Here is a 27,188-nt window from a genome sequence, read left to right on the forward strand (position 1 = left end):
TGTAAAATTCGTCACATTCCAGTGTCATTTATCACGTAAGAGTCTTGAGAGAAAACAAATGCACATAGAAAACTACTATGGAATCTGGCACGTTCGAAAAAAATCTACTGACTGTTTGTTGTTCCTCTCTGAGAAGTACTCGCTTGCCATTAGCCTTCAGGGACAATAAGCAAAAAAAATGCATACTCTTTTGTGATCTGAAAACCTAATCGCTGCTGTTGTAAAAGTTTTCTGGAGAAACATATAACAACGTTGACTTTTCCATCGTATATTATCCCATGGTTGTCTTCAGATTAGTGTTTGTTTGGTTGCTATGGACTTAAATGGACTATTTGATGGACTTAAAACTTATAATAAATGGACTTAAGATACTTAAATGCTTAATGGACACTTAGTTTCTGTTTTTTTTTCTATATTTGTGCACTGAGAACGTCATGGCGGAAGTCCATGCGAAATATTTGTTTTTGTCTTTTCGCTTCGAATATTCAACTGACTGAAAATCATTCTGGTTTTCTTGTTTATTTATAATTTTTTCATCGAACACTATGGACACTTATCATTTATATAAAGTACAATGTTAATGAAATACATTTTATAAAAATATAATTGAAAGACTTATATTAATTTAATTATTTCAGGTCGAATGTCAGATGAGATCCAAGAGATTATTCGCGTTTTACAGTTGACCACGTATGACGAAGAGGAGTGGGACGCTGATGACTTGACAGTTGTGAAAAAAGCAGCTGGTGTCATTGATAGTAAATTACAGGCAGCCCTTGATTGGCTCGAGGTCAGTTATTTAACCCTTTTCCAGTGCCGTAATTTCATCAAAATCCTTTGGGGGGGGGGGGCAAAGTTGTAGCCAATTGACCAAAATCAAGAGAAATTGACTATGTTTTCCCAAGACAATGGAAAATGAGTCATATAGTACCATAAAGGCAGAGATATACTAAAGAAAACTGATTCGTTTCTCTGGATGCTTAAATTATGCAGGCTTATCTTAGTTTTGACAAGATTTTGAAGAAACTAAATTTAATCTGGGGGGGGGGGGGCAAAGTGGGTTCTGTGGGGGCAGCTGTCCTCCTAACCATTAGCAAATTACGCCCCTTCTTTTTCCCTTGTTTTTGAAGTATGACCCCTATTGCTACACAGGTTTTATAGTATCAGACAATCAGTATAGGATTTGAGCTTCACTGTTAACATTTACTTTCTTTTTAGTATATTGATTTATTTTATTCAATTGCAATGTAGAAGGCCCTCTTCTAAAATTTGGGGGAATAATAGAATACGGACTAAAGATCTATCATTTCCTATTCTGTACATGAAGGGGTTGTCCCCCTTCTCAATACCTTGCTCTTTGCGCTAAAGCTTTTAACGCTTTAAAAAAAGCTTCTTATTCTAACTAAACGGTCCCTGCGTTTCAGTAGACGTTCTTAAAAAATTGAGATAAACAGTAAAATTTTAGCGTAAAGAGCAAAGTATTGAGGAGGGAGGCAACTGCTTGATATACGGAATAATTTCTGTTCGTTTTGAGTTTTAATGTTATCTCTATTTTCAGTTAAAAAAAATTTTTTTTATTTAATTTCTGATCGTTTTTCGAATAATGTCGGTAAATTTGGCTCACCCTCCATGGAATATTCCCCTCTCTCACGGGAAACTCATCCGGGGAAATTTCCTCCCACATAAAATACACCCCCTATCGCAAAAGTCCCTACAGACAGTTCTGTCCTCGCTGAAAATCCCCCCCCCCCCTAGTAAATTTTTTTGCGGATGATTCAGCTTGAAAAATTCTTTTTGGCATACTTTCATTTGAAAAAGACTTTAATTTCTAATCGTTTTTTCGATCACTCTGGAAATCTCTCCTTCCGTCAAAATTTTTCCCTGGAAATCGAAACACGCTAAAAATAGTCCCCGGACAACTCACTTGGAACATGTCGACATGCATAATTGAGTTGGCAAAGAGAAAGCAAGATAACAAAAATTATTTCGTATAAGAGTTCTGTCAAATCCCCTCAGTGTAAAATTTCCCCTGGAAAATTCATCCGCCGTAAATTTCCCTACCCAAGGAAAATTCTCCCTATGGAAACCCACACCAAGCACAAATCCCTCTCCCCGAAAAATATCGGGGGAAAAGGGGCGTGAGAGGGGGCTAGTTTCCCTCGAATCTTTTTGGTCACTTAAAAACGGCACTAGAAATTTTAATTTTCGTTTGAAATGCACCCTCTTCCGGTCTTTTAGGACCATTATTTCTGTAATATCACTCCTGAAAAAAACAACAACAAAAAACGCATCCTTGATTTTTCTTCTAGCACAATATGCAAAATTCCACATTTTTGTACATAAGAGCTTGAATCTTCTTCAGTAGGGTTCTCTGATACGCTTAACCTTACGGTGTGATTTTTATTGAGATTCCTTGACTTTTAGGGGTACCCTCCCCCTCTATTTTAAAAATCAGACAAATTTTCTTAGTCTCGTAACTTTTGATGGGTAACACTAAACTTGGCGACTTTTATATATTTTGAATCATCATAATAAGCTGATTCTTTTAATGTATCTATTGATATCAAAATTCGGTTTTTTTTAGTTTCTATTACTACTGAGCCGAGTCACTCCTTACTTACAGTTCGTTACCACTAATTGTTTGATATTTGCCTTTAACCTTTTTTTCAAACCTCAAGGAAGCTACTTTTAAAACGACTCCGAAAGAAGAACAAAAACGACATTTTTATCCGTTTGAAAAGCAACATTAGATTGACGATCATGGCTATAATGATCGTATTTTTAGTTGCTTTCGAACAATTTTTTGGATCATTTTCTAGTGAATTTTTTCTTGTGCCACTGGCAACTTTTCACAAATCAGGGACGGATTGTGGGGGGCTGGATGGTTTCCTGGCTTGGGTGTTATTTTTAATCAGGCTTTTGAGGATTGATCGAAAAGTCATGAAAAATTCTAGCCTGTGATTCTGGTTTATTTAAAAACGGCCAAAAACATGCATAGTGAACATAAGCCTTAAGCTGCAAAAACTTCAAAATTCTAGCTTGCGAAAAAAAAAACAACTATCAAAATTCTTGAGAGAACAACCTCCCCCCCCCTAAACAAAAATAGAAACGTTTACCAAGCTTGGTACTTGGTAAACAGTAGTGAGTTTATCAAGTAAGAAGAAAACAAGTTTATTTTGGCTGTCGGAAAAGGTTTAAGTGTACCAAGATATTCGATGAGGTGATATGGCTTGATGGAAAAAAGCAGATATGGAGATATTCAGGAGAAACTTGATACCAGTTGGAGAAAACTTCGTTCAATTACACCAAACACAACAAACAGCCAACGAAAAGAAATTCAACATATTCTAATATGGTGCATTCTGATAAGCAGGAGTCATGGAAACGCGACGGAAAAACCTGGTATAACATTTGAAGATCTTCATTCAAAAAGTCGCAGCCTGATGCTTCCTGTTCTAGACCTGTTCAAGACAGTATTGTTGTTGAAAGACCCATATTCTCGTGCAATTTCCTTATTGAATGCTGTTTAAAACATGAATCTGATAACAGTCTATGTCTAAACGAAAGAGGATGTGAAATTCAAGTCGTACCCTGGATTTTTTTTCAGAGGGGGTTTTACTAAAAAAAAAATTTTTGGGGAGGTTTACACAAAAAACCTAAAAAAAAGGCATACAAAATTTGTTTATGTCCTTTTTTGTTACGTTTTTACGAGTAAGACAAACATTTCGGGGAAGGGGGGGAGGTTCAAAAACCCGAACACCCCCCCCCTGGATACATCCTTGGTGAAAGTTCAGCCTTCCAGTGTTCAAGGAAAGATTACGTGCAGTGTGCGGATTACGTGCATGCCAAATACAAGGAGAGATCAAATAAAAGGGCGGAAAAGTTTTGTGAAAACCCCATAACAGGGCCGACACAGATACAACAGAACTGAAATAATGATGCTACCAGATCACACAATTCCCACAACAAAGAGATTGAATAAACGCTGAAGGTGTTTATTTCAAACATCCCATAAAGGTGTGGGATATTATTAAGGATGTTAAATCTTTCGGAACTGAAATCAAAATTTTTGTTATATTAATTGTGCAAATAAATTTTTTACATTTAAAATTTTTCTTTGCCTACTTAAAAAAAAAAAAAAAAAAAAAAATACACGTAGTTGTAGGGGTGTCAAAAATTTCCTTGCTGTCCTAAATGAATGAAATAGCATGAGCTCAAAGAGTTCGAGGGGTACAATTTGTCATGGTAAGATCAGCGCATTTTGTCAAAGTCTTAGGGGTAAGTTTTAGAGTTTTATGGTGTCAAAATTTCCTTGCTGTCCTAAATGAATGAAATACTGTGAGATTGAAGACTTCGAGGGATACAATTTGTCATGCTAATATCAGCGTGTTTTGTCCAACAGTTGGTGGTTTGAACCGTAGGTAATGATTCACTCGGACCGATTGTATCTGAAACTTTAAATATTAGTTTATATTTTTACATATTTATATATTAGTTTATTTTTTTATTATTTTTTTTTTACAATATTTTCTCCACTGGTGATGGTTGTCCTGTTTGTGATTGAGATTATTGGTCTTTTTTCCTTTTCTCTGTTTCATTGTTGTGGAGAAATTGGACCCATTTTTTATTTATTTATTTCTTCGTTTGCATTGAAGTAATTGTTATTTAGTTGATCCTGCCGAGAATGACTTTGAAACTAAGGTTGCGCCAGAAATAATCTGTCATATAGTGCTATATTGCTCTTTAATTTGCTGCAAGAACTGATTTTGATTTGTAAAACCAAGTAAGACGAGTAGGGCGGTTTCATGTGATATTACTGCATAAAATAGGTATTATAAAATAGGTATAGAGAAGTTTAAAATAGGTATAGAGAAGGTATAGAGAAGTTTAGAGGTAATTTTCTGCAATAAAATAAGAAAAAAATTATTTTGCGAAAGAGAGCAAAGTGGGTATAGTTATTTTCCGTGAGATATGTTGATAGGGTGGAGACAGTCAGAGATTTTCAGAAACAGATGTTTAGAGATAAAGGTAGAAAAATCTGGAAAAAATATTCCAGATGAAGAGGAAATGAAGTTTGGTTCGAAGGAGGGAAATATGTGAAAATAAGGAGAATGTATGTTGTAGTGCTATCGAGTTTACGTTGAAAGCCAATTCTCACTTTTTCTCAGTAAAAAATTGTCTTGTTCCGCGCTCGAATTCTTCTTTTATGACTAAAGGATTATCGGCGATTTTTTAAGTTTGAATTTGTGAATTAGATTAGTATTGATTACCGAAAACACATGTCGCTAGAAATTACGAAATCTTCATTTAAACCTCCTTCTCTCGCTGTTTGGCTGTATATGCTTTCTACAGGGGGTATGAAATTAAAACATGAGGAAAGAAAAAGAACAAATAAAGTATTTTGGTTTGCAATGGCGATATCTAAAACTAATATTTATCACTAGAATCTCGTATTTGAACCTTAGAACTAGTATTTATTAGATTGGTACCGATTTCTCTTGAGAGAGGAGACGAAATTGAATTTACAAGCCCTTGTCTTTTCTTTGTACATACTATCTCTAAAGCTGTATAAAAATAGAATGTGGGAGGGGGAGCAGATATTATATTGATTTCTATTGGACGGGAATGTTAAAACAACTGTGATGGCGATCCTTCGTACTGATCGTTAACATATACGATTAGATCGTTAAAACTAGTACTAATACCCTTTGGTGTTAGAAAAGACACAGTCGAGTCCTGTAAAATATACCCAATTGACCCACTCTCCTATCCTCAATTTTTATGGGCTTAGCAAGGCCATAGCCAGGATTTTTGTTCGGGGAGGGGGGGGGGGGTACAGAAAAAAACCGATACAACGCATAGTAAATTTGTTTTAATGCATTTCTGTTACGTTTTTGTGCCCTCACCTAGATACGGCCCTGGGGCTTAGCTTAACTAACCTTAATGATTTAAGCTACTCTTTATTTTATACATTTTTACAATATTTGATGTATGAGGTTTGTTCAAATTAAAAGGTGTTTTGTTTTCCATGAAAAATATTGATTTGTTATTTAATATCTATTTTCCCATTTAATCCCCTGGGATAGAATACACTTGTGCCATCGCCTTTTCCGATCTTCGAAGCACTTCTTTGGTATTGTAGCGAATATGGTCTTTTCCTTCTGACCGCTTTTCCTTCTGACGGTCTTTTCCTTCGAAAACACCACAGCGAAAGACCATAGCGGTGTGGTCTTTTCCTTCTGACCGCTTTTCCCTCTGACGGTCTTTTCCTTCGAAAAGACCACACCGCTCTTCTAGCGGTGTGGTCTTTTCTTCTGGTCAATTTTTTTGTGCTTTAGTTCTGATTATAATATTGAGATAGCCATGTTTTGTCACCATCTATGACTCTTTTGAGCAGATCTGGGAATCACCATTGAAGTTATTTTATAGATCCTGATCGATGCTCATCTGATGGTGCTTTTGCCAAGTTGAGTGCTTTCGAAAGAACAACTTGGCTGCCACACGCTTGATGACTGAAAGGTCCAAAGCATTACGTCACAGGATGCAATCTATATACTTATTAAATAAAAAAAAAGTTTTTTTTAAACTGAAAGTAAGAAGCGACATTAAAACTTAAAACGAACAGAAATCATTCCGTATATGAAAGAGGCTGTCCCCTCCTCAAAACCTCGCTCTTTACGCTAAAGTTCTACTCTGTCTCATAACTTTATTTTATGAACAATAAAAAGCTTTAGCGTAAAGAGCGAGGCGTTAAAGAGGGGACAACCCCTTTCACATACGAAATAATTTCTGTTCGTTTCAAGTTTTAATGTCTCTCCTTACTTTCAGTAAAAAAACTTTTTTTTTTATTTAAATGCTTAACGTTTTTGAAGTAATGCTGCTTTGACTTAGACTCACCGTGCATGAATACTTAAAGTGAGACTTACGTATTAATTTTATTTTTTTTTGGCTAAATGGCTTTCTCGAAATTTTGATCTAACCTAACTTTAATCTGACCTAACTTACGAATTAGCTTCCATAACGAACTTCTATATTCGTATATTTTTCTTACGTATATTAGGGGGTTTGCTCCCTAATATATACCTTGCTCTTTACGCTAAAGTTCAAATTTTGTTTCAATTCTTTAGGAATGACCCTTTAAGCACAAAGGCCGTTAATTAGAATAAATAGCTCTGATGAAAGTACAAAAAAACTTTAGCGTAAAGAGTGAGGTAATGACTAGGGGGCGACCCCAATCATATACGTAATAATTTCTGTTCGTTTTAAGCTTTGATGTTGCTCCTTGCTTTCAGTTGAATTTTTTTTTTATTTATTTAATTTCTGATTGTTTTTTAAATAATGCTGGGAAATCTGGCACCCCCCTTCATAGCAACATCCCTTCCCCCATGAAATCTTCCTCCATGGAAAGATCCTCCTACGTAACCTCCTGTCCCCCCCAAATACCAGAACCCTTATATAGACTTCCCAATATCCAATACTATAAGTAAACATTGGGCAAATTTCATAACTTGCAGACCTTCTTCGGAGATTGTGGGGGATTAAGTAATCCTCAAAGTCATAGTTATTGTATTTTTCGGCCATTCTGAACAAAATGGCTGTCTCAAGATTTTGATCGGGTGACCTTAGGAAAAAATGAGCGTGGGAGGGGGCATAATTGCCCTCCATTTTTGGTCGCTAAAAAAGGGCACTATAACTCTTAATTTCCGTTCGAATGAGCCCTCTTGCGATGTTCTAGGAACACTGGGTCGATACGATCACCCTTGGAAAAAAAACAACAACGAAAAAAACCAAATAAACACGCATCCTGATCTTTCTTCTGGCGAAAAATAGAAAATTCCACGTTTTTGCAGATAGGAGCTTGAACTCTCTACAATAGGGTTTTCTGATATGCTGAATGTGATGGTGTGATTTTCATTAGATTCTATTAATTTTAGGGGGGTTTCCCCACTTTTTTTGAAAATGAGCAAATTTTCTCAGGCGCGTAACTTTTGACACTAAAATTGATGAAAATTATATATTTGAAATCAGCATAAAAATTTGATTCTTTTGATGTGTTTATTGGTATCAAACTTCCGTTTTTTAGAGTTTCGGTTACTATTTAGCCGGGTCGCTCCTTACTTACAATTCGTTACCACGACCTGTTTGATATCCTCAGAGACTTTAGAAGTTTCTTTGTGAAAGCAATGTCAAGAATAATAAACATAATCAGCGAAATAAAACAGGCAGCATAGACTGACTATTCTAACCCTTTTTGTGGGTAGGAATATACTCAGGGTTGGGGTCTTAGAGCCTCAATGTTTTCATTTTAATTCAACTAACTCAATGATTTCGTGGTTGATGTGCTAGGACAATCAGGCATTATCACTAATACCTTCTTAACTGTCTTTGAAGTTCTTGTACAATTATAAACATTACTCTGCCTTAACAAACAACAAAAGCACGAAGGACAATAGGGAAATCTTTTTTTTGCAAGACTTGTCGCTATTTTCTCTGCCTTAATGTAGACTCGCCAAATAAACGAGTCCACATTTCAAAGGCAGTGAAGCACTTAATTTTATCTGTGATGTAAATTTTGATACACATTATTTGATGTATTTTTCGAAAGCAAAAAGTCGACAAAGCTATTTAAAGTCGGCAAATGTGTGTTATTTCCGTAGAGATCTTAAAACAGTTTGTCTCCAGTTGTATGATTTCTTAAGAATTGTTAAATTGAATTTCTTTCGCTCTCAAGTTCCCGAGAAAAAAGGTAAAAAAGAAGCATTTAATGCAAATAATTTGCTTAATTTTTGCCTTATGCAAAAAGTTGTGTCTTGGTAGGTAAATTTTGTTGTTGTTTGGAAGGGTTGTTGCGACCAGGAGTGGTGCAAATGCGGATTTTCTTTTCTTTTCTTCTTTTTTTTAAATTTTATTCCTATGTTTAAGGACTTACTCCAAACAAGTGGAAGCTTACGGAGGGTTAATTTTTTTGTTGTATTGCTTTGTTTTAAGGTTTTCTTTATGTATTTTGTTGTGTATTTTCTTGAATAAACCGCGTTATTAAATTGAAAAAAAAATCGTAAAATATGAACTAAAATGCAAAACACAACATTCGTTATGTCGTAAACAGTCGCTAAGCAAAACGCTCATTATATGTTGGGGGCCGGTCGCACACCAAAAAAAATAAAAAATTGTACCACGGCAAAAAAAAATAACGACTAGAGTTGCAAACTCCGCGAACTTCCGAAATTCACCTCTTTGTTTGAACATTTCCCATATATTCAATCTGTTATAGTCTATTCTCTCATGTATGTATTTGATTACTATGGTCATTTTCAAAACAATAATTTGTATTTTCAGGACTCTAATGCCTTACGAGGTGGTGTCGGCGAAAAATCTCTGAGGAATATCCTTGAGATGTCAAATCGGGTTGCAGAACGTGCTCTGCCAGAAGACGCTGAGATGATTTCTAAGCATGTCTCCGAAATTTCATCTCTAACTGATGCCCTTGGAGAACTGCGTGCTGATGGAAAGGGTACGACACCGCAAGCAGAAGGATTGGCTAGAAGTATTAAGGGCAAACTAGTAGAATTGTCTAAATTGGTCAACTCGTCTGTTCAAAGAGCTGAAAGATCTGGAGCGTCGCAACCTGCTCATACTGTTCAAGTAAGTTAGTTGGAGATTTGGGAGAAGCAATAGGACAACTTTGTGTCGAGTTGGTGACTTTTCAAATGATAAGGGTTACACACAATTGGCGAGAGAAGCCATAGTAATAAAAAAACATATGTTTGCTAACCTTTCGATAAATAGGGACATAGGTAATTTAAATATTGACCCAATTTATGATAATCTTCTAAAGAGTGAATCAACAGTCAATAAGGGAGTTAAGATTTTAAGTAATCACCAGGGGGCTATTTTACCTGCAAGACCAAAACGATTTGCTGCAGTAATAGCTAACAAAAGGATTATTTTGCAACAGAATAGTTAAAGTATTTTACAGTTTTTTTTATTTTTCCTCAGTTACTCTGGTGTCCTCACTGAAGTAACTCTATAATAATAGCATCTTTTCCCTACTGGGATCAGTTTGCGCCAATTGTACATTTTTTTTTTTGGTGGTGGTTTTATTGGTTTTTAGTTTTATCTTCTTTTTTTTTATCCTGTTCTTCTTGTGTTTCTTTCGTGCTGAAGACGCCTTATTTGGATACAGGCGAAATATCCGCGTTGTTTTGCATTTGTCTTTTCTTTCCACTGGCCACAGTCTCGTTTATTTGTGTTTTTTTTTTGAGATTTTTCTCTTTGTTGGTTTTTAAAGATATTGTTTCTTCGTGACTGCTCTGCTGGGCTGGCTTTTATATATTTTTATAAATATTATGTTTTTGACAGGGTCGCCTAGAGCAAGCAAGGAAATGGCTTACAAATCCTACAATGGACAATGCTGGTCTTGGGCAACAAGCAATTGGACTAATAGTTGCTGAAGGAAAGCGGGTTGCTGAAGGTCTGGCTGGAGAAAACAGAACAGAGATTATATCTCTTTGCAATCAGGTCGACTCATTGTCTCGTCAACTCGGTGATCTCTGTCGTAGTGGACAGGGACACCAACCTCAAGCTCAGGCTGTTGCCAGGTATTTTGACACCTACCATCTCTCTCTTTCTCTCTCTGTTTTTCTTTCTTCCTCTCTCTTTCTTTCTTTCTCTCTTTCTTTTTCTATCTCCCTCTTTCTCTCTTTCATTTTCTCTTTCTCTTTCACTTTCTGTTCCTCTCGGTCTGTTTCTTTCTCTTTCTCTCGGTGATCTCTGTCGTAATCCCAAATATGTTCATCCAAGTGTTGACAAATTGATCCGAATGATCACTCACTTGGGCTTAAGAAATCTCCCCCCCCCCTCAACGTCAACATCATCACTTCAGCGTAATATGAGAATACGCTCATTATAAACAAGTGCAATTTACTTTAATTTTTACGTAAAAGAACGTAGTTTTTGATGTTCCCAATTTATACTTTTCTGACTGTCGCAGAAATTAGATGAGTTAAAGCAGAGGATTCAAGGAGCGCTAGTAGGGAGAGTGGTTGAGGATTAGGTTGATATTTTAACTGTTAAAGCAATTTACCGAGGCTGCAATAGTATCTGATTTAGGATGTTTAAAAAATAAGAGTATTTTTCACGCATTTTTTTTTTCGTAAAGGACATACTCTTTTAGGTAAATTTTCATAGGCAACGCAGTAGCGCTGCCTAAGTAAAGAGCGATGTAAACACAATTTTTTTTTTTTTTTTTTTTTTTTTAGACCAAGGCATTTCGTATCGAAGGTGTTGTCGTAGAAACTTCTAAAAGGGCTCATTTGATTGGAATTGAAAGGGCTTGTGTTCTTTTTAATAGTCAAAAGTGATGGGAGGACAACTAACGCCCCTTCCACGCCCATTTCCCCAAACACATCTAATCAAAATTTTGAGATAGTCATTTTGTTTAACGGAACTGAAAGGTCCGGAAATTAGGTCTTTGAGAATGATAATCCCCCCGCCCCCCCAGAGCCCTCAGAGCAACGGTTTTAAGTTATACCCTGCGGGTATATAAGGTATATATAGAAAGGGTGATCGTATAAACTTTCCAAGGGCTCATTGGATTTGTAGTCACTACTAACTACTAACAACTCATCGCAGCACCAAGCCGCCTGAGGCCAATACAGCTACGCACGCTCCTCCTCCACCCCAATCTATTCAAAGCCTCCCTTTTTACACCCACCCACGAAGTTCCCATTTCCTTTAAATCTTTCTTTATGACGTCCTCCCACCCCAGACGAGGACGGCCTGCGTTCGGTTTAACCCTAGACGGTTGGCCGAAAAGAACAATCTTCGGGAATCTGTCATCCTTCATCCGCACAACATGCCCTAACCACCTCAACCTTTCTCTCATTATAGACCTAGAAAGCGGTATTGAACCACATTTTTCGTATAGCCTATTGTTTGAAATACGGTCAGTCAGCCGGGTACCCAGAACAATCCTTAAGCAATTTCTCTGGAAAGCATCTAGCGAATCATCATCCACTTTTCGGAGCGTCCATGCTTCAGAGCCATATTTGATCACTGTCATCACTGTCGCTTCTAATATTCTAATCTTGGTTTGCAGACTTATCTTCCTATTCTTCCAGACTTTTTTTAACTGTGAAAAAACACCCTGAGCCTTGGCTATTCTATTTTTAACATCTTCACTGCTCCCACCATCTTTACTAATAATACTACCAAGGTTAGTGGAACTGCCCACCTGATCAATGTTTTCATTACCCAACATCACCTTTTCATCTTCACTTATTCCTAGCCTTAGTGACTTAGTCTTCCGAACATTAATTTTCAAACCAATGCTAGCACCCTGAACTCGCAAAACCTCTAAAACTTCATTCATTTTGCTCACACTTTCATCTAGGATGCTTAAATCATCAGCATAATCCAAGTCTAGGAGACTTTTTCCTCTCCATTTGATTCCGTGGTCTCCCATTGCCTTTCCTGTGCTCCTTAAGACCAAGTCCATCAGAATAATCCATATAAAGGGGGATAGAACACAACCCTGCTTAACTCCTGATTTAATACAAAACCAGCTGCTAACCTCATTTCCTACCTTAACCGCAGCAGTGTTATTCTCGTGCATAGCACTAATCACTTTAATGTATTTGTCTGGTGTACCATACAAGGATAAAACCTTTACTAAAGCTCCTCTATCAACAGAATCGAACGCTTGCTCATAATCTATAAAACTGAGGACCAAAGGTGTTTGAAAACTTAGGCACTTCTCAATTATTAACCTAAGAGTGAAAATTTGGTCAACACATCCTCTACCTTTTCTAAAACCGCACTGCTCTTCTCTTAAAACTTTGTCTACGGCATCTCTCAGTCTAAAAAGTATCATATTACTAAGCAATTTGCTACCTACAGAGACCAGACTAATGCCTCGATAATTACCACACTCACTTTTATCACCTTTCTTATAAAGTGGCTTAATTAAGGTTTTCCTAAAATCGTTAGGTACTTCCCCTTTTTCAAAAATCATATTCATAATCTTCAATAACTTATTTCTAACCTGAGAGCCACCATATTTAAGAAACTCATTTACTACCCTATCAGCACCTGGAGCCTTATTATTCTTTAATCCTTTTAGTACTGTTTCTAATTCCTCCTCACAAAACAAATCTTCCTTCACATCCAAGGTATCACAAACTTTTTCATTTTCCTCTATATTTTTTCCTGCAACTCTATCTTGGTTAAGCAAATTCTCAAAATGTTCGGCCCATCTCGCTTTAGCTTTTGCCTTATCGCTAATTGCCACCCCATTCCTATCTTTAACTGGGACAAGTCCGGATTGACTACTACTTCTCAATTTGTTAACATGCCAGTACAATATTTTACTATTATGCCGTTTAGCTGCATCTTCTAAATCCTCGGCAATTTTATCCATGGCCTCCACTTCACACCTCCTTAGTTCATATTTCAATGCTTTCTCCACTTTCTTTACATATCTTTTGTTTTCATGTGATCTATCACTCAGATAATTATTGTACAAGTCCTTTCTCATTTCTATTAAACTTAAAGCTTTTTAAATAATATTATTATATTAAGTTCTATATTTATTCACTAATAAACATTCAGCACATTCACAAATTATTTTTCTAAAATTATTCCAAACATCTTCCACATTATCAAATTTTAAACTCTTAAGTTTAGTATTCAACTGTTCCTGGAAAGTTTCTCTTAAATTCTCATCCTGGAGTCTACTAACATCATAACTTCCCGGGAGGTAATTACCCTTCCGATATTTCAGCTTTAAATTAACCCTTGATACTACTAGATGGTCATCTTTACTTTTAACATCAATAACAGCACTCCTATATACCCTAGTATCTTCTATTGATCCTACCATCACGTGAATACCATGTTAGCTTATGAGCCATTTTATGACCAAACACCGTATTGGTTATAGCTAGATTGTTATACCTACAAAATTGCAAAAGTCTGTATCCATTACTGTTTTCTTTTCCTACACCAAATTTACCTAAGCTGGGATACCATCAATCCTTATTTCTACCAACCTGGGCGTTAAAATCTCCCATCAATAACATCATATTTCTACCTGGGACCTTGTCTATTTGCTCCTGTAACTTTAATTAAAATTCATCTGAGTCACTAGTATCTCCATCAGTCGGTTCTACAAGGGCGTATACTACTATAACTGATACCTTGAACTTACTAGTCATAAAATGAGCAATTAGTGTTCTATTATTAATACCTTCCCAGCCTAAACAAGACTTAGCAGCTTCCTTATTCATCATGAGCCCTACTCCCTGTCTATGTAACCCATCCTTCCTGCCTGAGTAAACAAATTCTACATCACCTAATTTCATGCTTCCTACCCCTGGGATATGAGTTTCTGAAATTCCTAATAAATCCAGTTCAAATTGTCTGTATTTGTAAGTCAAAATGTTGATATGGTAGTCATTTTTTAACGTTGTAACATTCCAAGTTCCAATTTTCATGTTCTTTAAATCATTGAAATTTTTTTCGCCTCAGGAAAAGCAGTGATCCCGGATACCAGTGCAGGACGGGGATCACATATCTTCTCAAGTCTACACCGAAGTGCTTAAGCCGGCTTAGAACCGGACAGCAAGAAGTCCCTGGGACCTCCATGAATGGAGGTTTTGTGCAGTCCTGGGCCCATCTTGGTCACAACATAGTTTTCAGCTCTTGGCGATGCTCTTCTATCAACAAGAGTCAAAATTCTGCACAGACAATCTCAAGCCTATTTCCTCCAACTCATTATATATTCATGCCTACAAATATTATGCTACTATGGGGAGGCAACCCATAATAGATAAATTAGCTAGGAAGAGATTTTTCAGCCCAAAGACGTCCATCAAAACATACCAATCCCAGAAGAATTGTCCATTAGTCAGAATCCCATGCAAATGCTGTGTCATTTACTAGGCTATAATTTCCTCGAGGGGCGCCACTCCTCAAGTGGGAATAGAGTTAACCGCAAGGTCCCCTGTCTTGCAGGTACCCCGAAAAGGTTGAGGCAGCCTTTTGAAGAGGTCGTTGTCCATAGATCTGGATTTTACGCCCTGCCGCAGTTGTCCTCCTATAGAGAATCCTCCCGCGATGGTGTTCTGCATCACCTTGTAATTTAACGCATTGTTGGGAGAAGGTTTGCAACTCATGGAACTTGTGGATAAACCAGTGGGCCCTTTTGAGTGTACATTTTAGGGGCCTTCGTCCACTTCCGCCTGTATTTATGACCCCGGGCAAGGGTGCTCCAGATTCTATTATGGACCCCCAGGGACAAGGTTCCCCCTTGGTCCATGCCTCCTATGGAGGTACCCTACTTATCTGAAGGGCGTTCCCCTATCGCCACCTGGGGACATACTGAATGGCCTGGGGGAGGCCAGATAAACGGATCACTTTTGTTTTGCAAAGGCAATAACTCAGTGACACATTTAACCTATTACTTATAAATATACATAACTCACAGACTAGTCTTACACAATTTATTTACAAAAATACTTAACTGAAAGGCATATAGTGAATAATGCAGCCAACGATGGTACTATGATTTACTCTGCATAAAATTTATTTTCATACTTATTAAACTGACAGTCTAATTCGTACACATCTTTAAAATATAAATAACAAACATTCAAGTAATCCCTAATTTAAATGCCGAATAACATAGAACATTTTAAAAATTTGCCTACTACTTATAAATATGTGTAACTCACTGACTAGGCTTATCTAAGTTATATACAGAAATATATAACTGAGTGACATATTTAGCCTACTACTTATAAATATGTGTAACTCACTGACTAGGCCTATATAAGTTATATACAGAAATATATAAATCAGTTACATATTTAGCCTACTGCTTATAAATATGTGTAACTCAATGACTAGGCATATAAGTTATATACATATATATATAGCTCAGTGACATATTTAACCTACTACTTATAAATATGTGTAACTCTGATTAGGTCTATCTAAGTTATATACAGAAATATATAACTGAGTGACATATTTAGCCTACTACTTAAAATATGTGTAACTCACTGACTAGGCATTTAAGTTATATACAGAAATATATAACTCAGTGACATATTTAACCTACTACTTATAAATATGTGTAACTCACTGACTAGGCCTATCTAAGTTATATACATAAGTATATAACTGAGTGACATATTTAGCCTACTACTTAAAATATGTGTAACTCACTGACTAGCCTACTACTAGGCCTATATAAGTTATATACAGAAATATATAACTGAGTGACATATTTAGCCTACTACTTATAAATATGTGTAACTCAATGACTAGGCATATAAGTTATATACAGAAATATATAACTCAGTGACATATTTAACCTACTACTTATAAATATGTGTAACTCACTGACTAGGCCTATCTAAGTTATATACAGAAATATATAACTCAGTGACATATTTAGCCTACTACTTAAAATATGTGTAACTCACTGACTAGGCCTATATAAGTTAAATACAGAAATATATAACTCAGTGACATATTTAGCCTACTACTTATAAATATGTGTAACTCACTGACTAGGCCTATCTAAGTTATATACAGAAATATATAACTGAGTGACATATTTAGCCTACTTATATATATCTCATCAAATTTAATAAATAAAACTTTAACAAGAATATAAATTATATATATATATATATATATATAAGGTCTGACCTTCCAGGTCTCAGACCTTCCAGGTCTGAGACCTATTCGGACTTATTTTTTCTTCTTTTTTTTTACAAAGATATATTGAACATATATTGAACATATATGTGTTCAATATATATATATATATATACCAATGTATATATATATACATATATACATACACATACATATATACATACACACATACACATACACACACACACATACATATATATATACACATACACATACATATACACACATATACATATATATATATATACATAAATAAATGTATAACAATGCCGAATTCTTGTTTTCCTCCGGAATCCGTTTGACTTGATTGAAAACACGCGAGGAAGAAAACTAGAAAATTTATTTGAATATAATTAAAGAGCCAGTTTTTGTAAAAGGAATATTTTTGCTTCTTTTCATCACATCACTCCTATATACCTTAGTATCTTGTATTGATCCTGCCAGTCTTCGGTTTACAATAACATAATCCATAAGGTTAGCTGTCTTACGGTCATGTAAATATCGAGTTAACTTATGAGCTATTTTTTGATCATACATTATATAGGTTATAGCTAGATTGTTATACTTACACAATTGCAAAAGTCTGCATCCATTACTGTTTTCTTTTCCTACATCAAATTTACCTAAGCTAGGATACCATCTATCCCTATTTCTACCAACATGGGCGTTAAAATCTCCCAGTAAAAACATCATTTAACAGCGGGTTATACATATATATATATATACATACATACATACATACATATATATATATACACACACATACATACATATATATATATATACATACATATATATATATACACCTGACAATCTTCTGCAAGCTGAGAGCAAAATTTGCAAGCAAGATAGATTTGGCCTTGCTGGCTGCTGAATCTCAATCAGAAGATACAAGTACCATTGCATTCTTATCAGAATCAAGCCAGTTTGTGGTGTTCACACAATAAAGTCCTTATAATTAATGCAGAACATGCTTCAACAGCAGCCAAATATATCATGGCTCTGCAAACTTTCAATAGGGAGCCAACAATTTCAAGAGAAACTTGTCCATTCAAGTGGTGGAAGTCTTGTGCTATGGGGTCCCAAAAACACCTGTACAAAGTTGCAATGAAATTCATGTCTGTGCCTGCTACCAGTCTCCCTTCTGGAAGTGTTTTCCAAGGCTGGCCAGATTAATCACTGAATGGCAGAACTGACTCTCAGGGAAACAAATTGACATGCTGCTGTTATTAAATAGCCAGTAGTTTATTTTCCTCCTTTCCTGAGCCTGAATAATTCCAAATCTGGGTTTTTGTTATAATATGGACACTTACTGAGGGTACAAATTGTAAATTTTGGGTTTGGGGTGCATGATATAAATGACCTTGATGACTTGAATATGGTAGAGGTGCATAATAAACTGTAGGGGGACATTGATTTGTAGTCAGAAGACGATTATAATACATGACGTCACCGACGAAATGTAATAGACTTTTTTTTTTACAATTTTAGTTTTACTACAGAGTCATAGATCTCAGAACATCTCATGTTAAAGAGCATCTACAACTAGAAATTTGAATAGATGTACAACTAAAACTTAACCAAAATGAGCAACTAAAATTTAGCTAAAACCTACATCACTAATGACCCTTTGGTTGATATGACGTTATTTCAAGTTGAATTTCTACATGCATACATCAACTAAAGTAAAGTAACTTGGCGTGATAAGGAAAACTAACTGCAGTTTTGAAATCACCGTGGCTTTTTACACTTGAAATAGCTAAGAAATTGAAAATAATAGAAATTGTGTTGAAAATATTTCCTAAGCGTAAACTATAATAGAGCATTCAAATTTTACATACTTCGGAAGTTCTGAATAAACGGTGAATTTGTAGGCTAAACGATATTGCAGCGCCTTTTGAGATAGGCCAGCTGCAAGTGGAAAATCAATTGTTTCCTTGGGAGAATACAAGCCCTCCTCGGAAAGGATAAGTTAGGCCAATGTAAGTCCCAAATCTACTTTTATTTTCTTCTTTTTAATGATAAATTTTATGGCAGGCCACAAAAACTGAAAGGCTGATATACCCAAAGTCATCAATTTATCTAGGCTTTCTCCCTTGAATTGAGAGTCTGTCGAGATTCGTATGGCAACAGAAGAAAAGAAAGCTATGTAGGGTGGTTCGTTCATCAAACCTGACGATGAGGTACACAAGGGCTATTACGTAGTAAGGAACAGAGTTGAAGTACTTGCACAATATATCTGGCAACCTTGTGATAATAATAAAGAATATAAATCAACAAATAAAAATACATAAAATCAAAATTATTAAAGAATAACAATTATTGATGATATTAAAAATAATATATAAGTAAACTTGAATGTATAAATGAATAGTAATACGAGATAATAATAAACAAAGATAAAAAAAAACAAATGGTATTTTCTCGAAATGTATCTGATGGAAATTTTGAGATGGCCATGTGTTTTCGAACAAACTTTGAAAGCAGCTCATTTGATCGGAAATTGAAAGAGCCAGTGCCCTTTTTAATAGTTGAAAGTGATTGAAGGGTAACTAACCTCCCTCCCACGCCCACCATTTCCTCAAACACACCCAATAAAAGTTTCGAGATAGCCAATTGGTTCAGTGTCATTGAAAGGTTTGGAAATTATGTCTTTGAGAATGACAACCCCTCACAGCCCTCAGGGCAAGGGTTGTAAGTTATGCCCTGTTGGGAATATAAGGTATATGTAAAAATGGTGATCGTATAATCTTTGGAAAGGGCATATCGGATTGGTAATCATAAGTTCTAGTGCTCTTTTTAAGATTCAGAGTTATCGGAAGGTGTATAACCCCCCCCCACATCTCATATTTTCTCGAAAGGCATCTGATTTTAATTTTGAGATGGCCATTTGTTGTCGTAGAAACTGTCGTAAAACTGCTCATTCGATTGGAAATTGAAAAGGCCAGTGCCCTTTTTAATAGTCGAAAATGATTAGAGGGCAACTAACCCCCTCCCACGCCCACCATTTCCCCAAACACATCCAATAAAAAGTTTGAGATAGCCAGTTTGTTCAACGTAATTGAAAGGTCCGGAAACTGTGTGTTTGAGGAAGCCCCCCCCCCCAGCACTCAGGGCAAGAGTTGCATGTTATGCCCTTGGGATTTTAAGGTATTTTATAGAAATGGTGATAGTATAAACGTCGGAGGGGGTTCATTGAATTCGTAATCAGAAGTTCTAGTGTTCTTTTTAAGACCCAGAGTGATCGGAGGGTGGATACCCCCCACCACACCTCGTATTTTCCCGAAATGCATCTGATAGAAATTTTGAGATGGGTATTTGTTGTCGTAGAAACTTAGAAAACAGCTCATGCGAGTGGAAAATGAAAGGGCCAGTGTCCTTTTTATTAGTAGAAAGTGATTGGAGGACAACTAACCCCCTCCTTAGCCCACCATTTCCCCAAACACATCCAATCAACATTTTTTGGTAGCCATTTTGTTTAACGTAACTAAAAGGACCGGAAATTATGTCTTTGAGAATGACAACCCCCCACAGCCCTTAGGGCAAGGTAAGTTATGTCCTGGGGGCATATAAGGTACATATAGAAAGTGTAATCGTATAAACTTGGAGGGGGCTCGCTGGATTAGTGATCAGAAGTTCTAGTGACCTTTTTAAGATTCAGAGTGATCTGAGAGTGGATTACCCCTACCCCTCAAAACCTCGTATTTTCCCGTAATGCATCTGATAGAAATTTTGAGACGGCCATTTGTTGTAGAAACTTCGAAAAAGAATCATTTGATTGGAAATTGAAAGGGCTAGTGCCCTTTTTATTATCCAAAACTGAATGGAGGGCAACAAGCCCTCCCTCCCACGCCCATCAATTCCCAAAACAGATCTAATCAAAATTTTTAGATAGCTATTTTGTTTACTGTAGTTGAAAGATCTGGAAATTATGTCTTTAACTACCCCCATACCTTCTCAAGACCAGAACATAATTTGCACTTTACTGAAAAAAAAATGGCTGTGGATTGTCAGTTTAGTATGTATATACTTATATATATTCCTTAAAGTTTTAATAATTTTTAATTTATTAAAGTTACTGAATTTAAAACATTTTAAGCGTATTTTATTCATTTAAATCATACATAAATAACCGATTCAAACTCAAACGAGCAAAAATTAACATGAGTAGGACTGACAACCCCCATGCCTTCTCAAGACTAGAACATAATTTGCACTTTACGGAAAACAAAATATGTTTAAGATGTTTTCACTTTGTTTAACTTGTTTTAAATGTTTTTACTAAATATATGAAGGGGAAGTCCTCCCCCTTGCACTCCAGTCACAGCGCGAGTATCTGGTGCCCTTTTTAAGAATAACAAGAGATTGGAGGGCAAGCAGCATTTCTCCTAAGCCCATTCATTTTCCAAACCCATCCAGTCAAAATTTTGAGATAGCCATTTTGTTCAGCATAGTAGAACGGTCCAGCAACTATGTCTAGAAATATTAGGCATGTTGACCCCTCACAATTATGCAATTGGCCTATTATGCTTTAAAACTAAATGTTCCTTAAAAATAAATCAAAAGGCATTGTGTTAAATGGTTGCCAATAAGACACCTCAGTAATATATCGATAACGACTGGGGGTATTAAGTTTTAACTTTTGGGGATTTTACTATTACCACTTCTGCTCTTACAATTTAAATGAATCAAAAGACTGTAAGTGTATCCAGGTTGTCAAAGAGCATAGATAGAATTTCTTGGGAATGATGTTAAGTTTTATTTTTCAGATCAACTTTAGAAGCTATAAAGTTAAATTAAAAATTATTTTTTTTGTATCAGGATTAAATTGTCGAAAAAGTTTCTCCAACATAGCCTACAAATAGCAACCCATACTATGGATTCCTATAGAAGGATTTTTCTAATGTTAGAAAGTGTTTTGCCTAGAAAGAAGAATTAGCTTTTTTTTTTTAAGTAGATTTCTTGACCTTCAACACAAAGGATATCTCGTACCCCCTTTATCTCTGGAAATAATAAGAGGAAGTCTTAAAGGAAAATCAAGCAACTAACCTAAGGAAGTCAGAGATAAGAAAACATAGGAATATTTTCCTTTACAAGAAACCCATCAACGCCACATGACTCCTTCAGTATTAAGTCAAGAAGCTTAGATTCTGGAATTGTCGGTCGAACTGTTCCTCTTCTCGATACTCTTAACATAAATCGCCATGGTTGCCGGATATTTCTTACAGTGCTGTAAGGGTGTCTCATGTCTGGGAATGATAAGAAGTCTGAAGAGAAATTTCAAGCCATAAAGCGCCAAGGGGGTCACAGATAAGGTGGCTTACTTATATTCACCTTTACAAGAAACCAATAAACGCTTAATGGATCAGCCTAGTAATATCATAGGCAGCGCATTAGCGCTGCCTATGATATTACTAGGCTGCCCATATGCATCTAAGTAAAGAATGATGTTGGCACAATGTATTGTTTATTTTGTTTCTAGACCAGGGCACTTCTTATCGAAGGAGTTGTCCCAAAAGCTTCGAAAAGGGCTCATTCGATTGGAAATTGGAATGGCTAATTCTCTTTTTAATAGTCGAAGTGATTTGAGTGCAACTAACCCCCCTCTCACGCCCACCTTTTCCCTAAACATATCCAATCAAAATTTTGAGATAGCCACTTTGTTCAACGTAGTTGAAAGTTCTGGAAATTAGGTCTTTGAGGATGACACTCTCCTCACAGCCTCAGGGCAAGGGTTTTAAGTTATGCCCTGGGGGCATATAAGGTTTTCATAGAAAGTGTTTGAGTAGAAACTTCAAAAAGGGCTCATTCTATTGGAAATTGAAATGGCTAGTGCCCTTTTTAATGGTTGAAAGTGATCGGAGGGCAACTAACGCCCCTCTCAGGCCCACCATTTATCCAAACATCCAATCAACATTTTGAGGTAGATATTTTGTTCAACGTAGTTGAAAGTTCTGGAAATTAGGTCCTTGTCAGCGTTGCCGTAGAAACTTCAAAAAGGACTCTTTCAATTGGAAATTGAGAGGGCTAGTGCCCTTATTAATAGTCAAATGCCCTCCCCACACCCATCATTTCCTCCAAACACTTCTTGTCAATATTTTGATATAGCAATTTTGTTGAACGAAGTTGAAGGGTCCAGAAATTATGTTTTTGAGTATGAGAACCCCCACGGCCCTCAGGGCTAAGGTTGTAAGTTATGCCCTGGGGGCCTATAATGTCTTATAGAAAGTGTTGTCGTAAAAACTTGAAAAAGGACTCTTTCGATTGGAAATTGAGAGGGCTATTGCCCTTTTTAATAGTCGAAAATAATCGGAGGGACATTCGCCCCCCCCCTTACGCCCATCATTTCCCCAAACATTTCCGATCAATATTTTGGTATTGCCATTTTGTTCAACGTAGTTGAAAGGTCTGGAAATTACGTCTTTGAGAATGACAACCCTCGCCCCATAGCCCTCAGGACAAGGGTTGTAAGTTGTGCCCTTGGGGCATATAAGGTTTTTATAGAAAGTTTTGTCGTAGAAGCTACAAAAAGGGCTCATTCGATTGGAAATTGAGAGCACAAGTGCCTTTTTTATTATTCGAAAGTGATCAGAGGGCTAATGCCCTCCCCCTCCACGCCTATCATTTTTCCAATACTTCCAATCAAAATTTTGATATAGCCATTTTGTTTAGCCTATCAGAAAGGTCTGGAAAATATGTCTTTGAGGATAACAAATCCCCCCTCAGGGTACACGGGCTGTGAGTTATTCCCTGGGGACATATAGGGCTTTTTATAGACAGTGTGGTCATGTAAACTTCGAAGGGGGCTCATTGGATTGGTAATCAAACGCTCTAGTGCTCTTTTTAAGAGTCAAAGTGATCAGAGGACAGCTACCCCCTCCACCCTACACACACGTCGTATTGTCCCGAAAGGCGTCTAATAAAATTTTGAGATACCCATTCTATTAAAAATAGTCTAAATATCATAACAAGGCTTTTGGGGTTGAAATAAACTCCAGAGACTAGGGGCAAAGGTTGTAAGTTATGCTCAGGGGGTATTTAAGGTTTTTAAGGAAGGGATGGTTGTTTAAATTCAAAAGAGGATCATATTTTCTCCCTGAAAAAGACTATGTCAAAATAAAACGAGCAGAAATTAATCAAAAAAACTTTTTGCACAAAATAAGTTTCTAAAAAAAAAATAAAGAACTCCATTAAACCAAAAATGAACAAAAATAAATTAAAAAAATATATCAAGCCTACAACTACCACAAATCAGCATCAATAAATAAATGAAACCCAAAACAAACAGACATTAAAATAAATAAGAGTCAAACTCAAAACGAGCAGAAATTAATACGAGTAGGGTTCTAATCCCTATCCTTTCTAAAAGCTAGAATATAATTTGTACTTTACTGAAAAAAAAAACCTTTTAAATTTTTTCACTTTTATAACTAAGAAATCAAAAATTAATTAAGATTTTAAGGAATAAACATCAGCATATGTATATTAAACTGACAATGCAGACTTTTTTCAGTAAATCCATTTAATTTTTTTCAGTGAAGTACAAATTATATTCTGGCTATTAGAAAGCATAGGATTTAGAACCCTACTCAGATAAATTTTTGCTCGTTTAGAGTTTGACTTATTTTAATTTCAGTTTGGTTTGGGTTTCATTTATTTATTGATACTGATTTGTGGTAATTGTATGCTTGGTAGATTATTTGATTCTATTTTGGTTCATTTTTGGCTTAATAAAGCTTTTTACTTTTCTTTGAGAAACTTATCTTGTGGAAAAGGTTTTTTAAATTAATTTAAATATGAGGCCAGTTTCCTTTAAAATATCATGCCGCCTCGTATTTATGTTGAATTTCTTTGTCTCTTCTGTTTTGCCATTTCTCTCCATATTTACTTGCCTTTAGTTTGTATTTTTTACTAGCATAGTTATTGTGATAAGAATCATTGGGTTTCAAATTTGAACATTTTTTGTGATCATAATTTGGTTTAAAAAAAAAAGTTCAGTTATCAATTTTGTCAGAATCTCCTTTCCTCCTTTACTCTTGGTGCACCTTGATAAGTGATATAGCGAATTTTTTTCTCTTCATTATTATTTTCGATGTAGTCTCCTGTTCTCTTCCTTCTGAGCTCATTTATATACTCATTTCTTTTTGATTCATCTACGTGCTCTTCTTGTTTGCTTTGCTCTCGATATGTATGTTGTGGGGTGGAGAACTTTTCATGATAAGTCCTCCTAAGGCTATGAATAGGAGACCTGTACCTATATCTTTCGTCCTCTCTAAGGTGTTTTGTCGTTCTTGTATTTTGGCTGTATCTGAATTTCTCATAGGGTTCCCTATAATATCTTTCATGGTAGCTGGGTCGACGGTACCTATAATCGTTGCTTTTGTAGTAACCATAATGTCGAGGTCGCTCAGAATATGGCTTGTAAAAACGATCAATGGGCTCGCGTTGGTACTGTTGCTGATTTCTGCTAAAAGAGCACCTATATTCTCGCACAGCAGGGCTGTCACTTGCCCTATATTGTCTGGAAGGGGTTCTTTCCTGTCTACTTGCATACTTCTTTTTTTCATGTTCATCACTCTGGAAGATATTACCGCTCTTTTGATTCCTTGGGTCCTTCTGGCTTTCTTCTACGTCATGATGTGACGGATTTACTTGTCTTTTGTAGTTCAGATGATTGCTTTGTTCTCGTCGAGGTCTTTGAGGACTTCTGCTATAATCATGTCTATGTTTTCGACTAGTAGAGCCGTCAATTGCACTACCATGCCTTGAGCTCTCTCGTCTACCTGCGTATTTTCCAGCTCTTCTCTTCGCGGTCTCTTCCAGTTTCTCTTCGCGAGTTTTTTGCTCTACGCTGTCACTTGCCCTATATTCTCTGGAAAGGGTTCCCTCCTGTCTACTTGCATACTTCTTTTTTTCATTTTCATCACTCTGGAAGATATGACTGCTCTTTTGATTCCTTGGGCCCTTCTGGCTTTCTTCTATATCATGATTTGACGGATTTACTTGTCTTTTGTAATTCAGATGATTGCTTTGTTCTCGTCGAGGTCTTTGAGGACTTCTGCTATAATCACGTCTATGTTCTCGACTAGTAGAGCCGTCAATTGCACTACCATGCCTTGAGCTCTCTCGTCTACCTGCGTATTTTCCAGCTCTTCTCTTCGCGGTCTCTTCCAGTTTCTCTTCGCGAGTTTCTTGCTCTACATCCTTATTTCGTGTTGTCCAATATCTAGAGCCACTTCTCTCTGCAAAAACTTCCGGCTCCACGTCTTGAAGACTTCCGGAAACTTTGTTATCACAATTTTCCTCAGCCGGGTAAGGGCTAAGACTTGCTTCACTCCTTTCGTCGTCACGGCTTTTTCCGAAGTCGTTCAAACCTTGAAGGTTGTCTTCTTTTTCAAATGTTGTAGGCTGAGTCAATGCAACAGAATTAGTTTTCTCCATATTCATCATATAACTACAGTTAAGGAGCGATAGTCGAATTAGTGACAATTTTGATAGTATGCAAGTTGACAAACAATCATGCAAAAGAATTATTTTCCCGAGGCTTCTAGTTTCCGAAACCTTATGAATTTATTAATAAAGATTGCACGTTGTTTTGCATCTCCTAGTTTGGTCAAAAGTCAACTGTTGTTTTTATCAAAGAATATACTTTGAAAAATAATTATGAATATGTCTTCAAAGAAATGACGTAAAGATGTCAGTAGACTTTTTCGTCATTTGACGGATTATAACAGGCGCCTAAATATAATCAGTTTTATTTCTTTATTATTATGTTGTTTTACTATTCATTGATACATTCAAGTTTACTTATATATTATTTTTTAAATTCATCAATAATTGTTATTCTTTAATAATTTTGATTTTATGTACTTTTATTTATTGATTTATATTCTTTATTATTATTACAAGGTTGCCAGATAGATTGTGTAAGTGCTTCAACTCCGCTCCTTACCACGTAATAGCCCTTGTGAACCTCATCGTCAGGTTTGATGGACGAACCACCCTACATAGCTTTCTTTTCTTCTGTTGCCATACGTATCTCAACAGACTCTCAATTCAAGAGAGGAGGCCTAGATAAATTGATGACTATGGGTATATCAGACTTTTAGTTTTTGTGGCCTGCCATAAAATTTATCATTAAAAATAAGAAAATAAAAAGTAGATTTGGAACTTACATTGGCCTAACTTATCCTTTCCGAGAAGGAAAAAATTGATTTCCCACTTGCAGCTGGCCTTTCTCAAAAGGTGCTGCAATATAGTTTAGCCTACAAATTCACTGTTGATTCAGAACTTCCGAAGTATGTAATGTTTGAATGCTTTATTATAGTTTACGCCTAAGAAACATTTTTAACACGATTTGTATTGTTTTCAATTTCTTAGCTATTTCAAATGTAAAAAGCTACGCTGATTTCAAAACTTCAGTTAGTTTTCCTTATCACGCCAAGTTACTTTACTTTAGTTAA

General features: G+C 36.1%; 1 protein-coding gene across 2 annotated transcripts in view; it reads left to right on the plus strand.

Moving 5' to 3' along the window:
- Window positions 1-27,188, plus strand: part of Vinc (vinculin) — a 137,281-nt gene that overhangs the window by 39,289 nt on the left and 70,804 nt on the right. For both annotated transcript variants that reach the window (XM_089096309.1, XM_089096310.1), the window contains exons 6-8: window positions 639-790; window positions 9,337-9,642; window positions 10,360-10,598. In XM_089096309.1, the coding sequence (XP_088952435.1) occupies window positions 639-790; window positions 9,337-9,642; window positions 10,360-10,598 (697 nt within the window). The remainder of the gene's footprint in view (window positions 1-638; window positions 791-9,336; window positions 9,643-10,359; window positions 10,599-27,188) is intronic.

The sequence above is a fragment of the Artemia sp. Qi Xiang Cuo genome, chromosome 11 (genome assembly GCF_049724085.1).
Source record: "Artemia sp. Qi Xiang Cuo chromosome 11, ASM4972408v1, whole genome shotgun sequence".
Lineage (NCBI taxonomy): Eukaryota > Metazoa > Arthropoda > Branchiopoda > Anostraca > Artemiidae > Artemia > Artemia sp. Qi Xiang Cuo.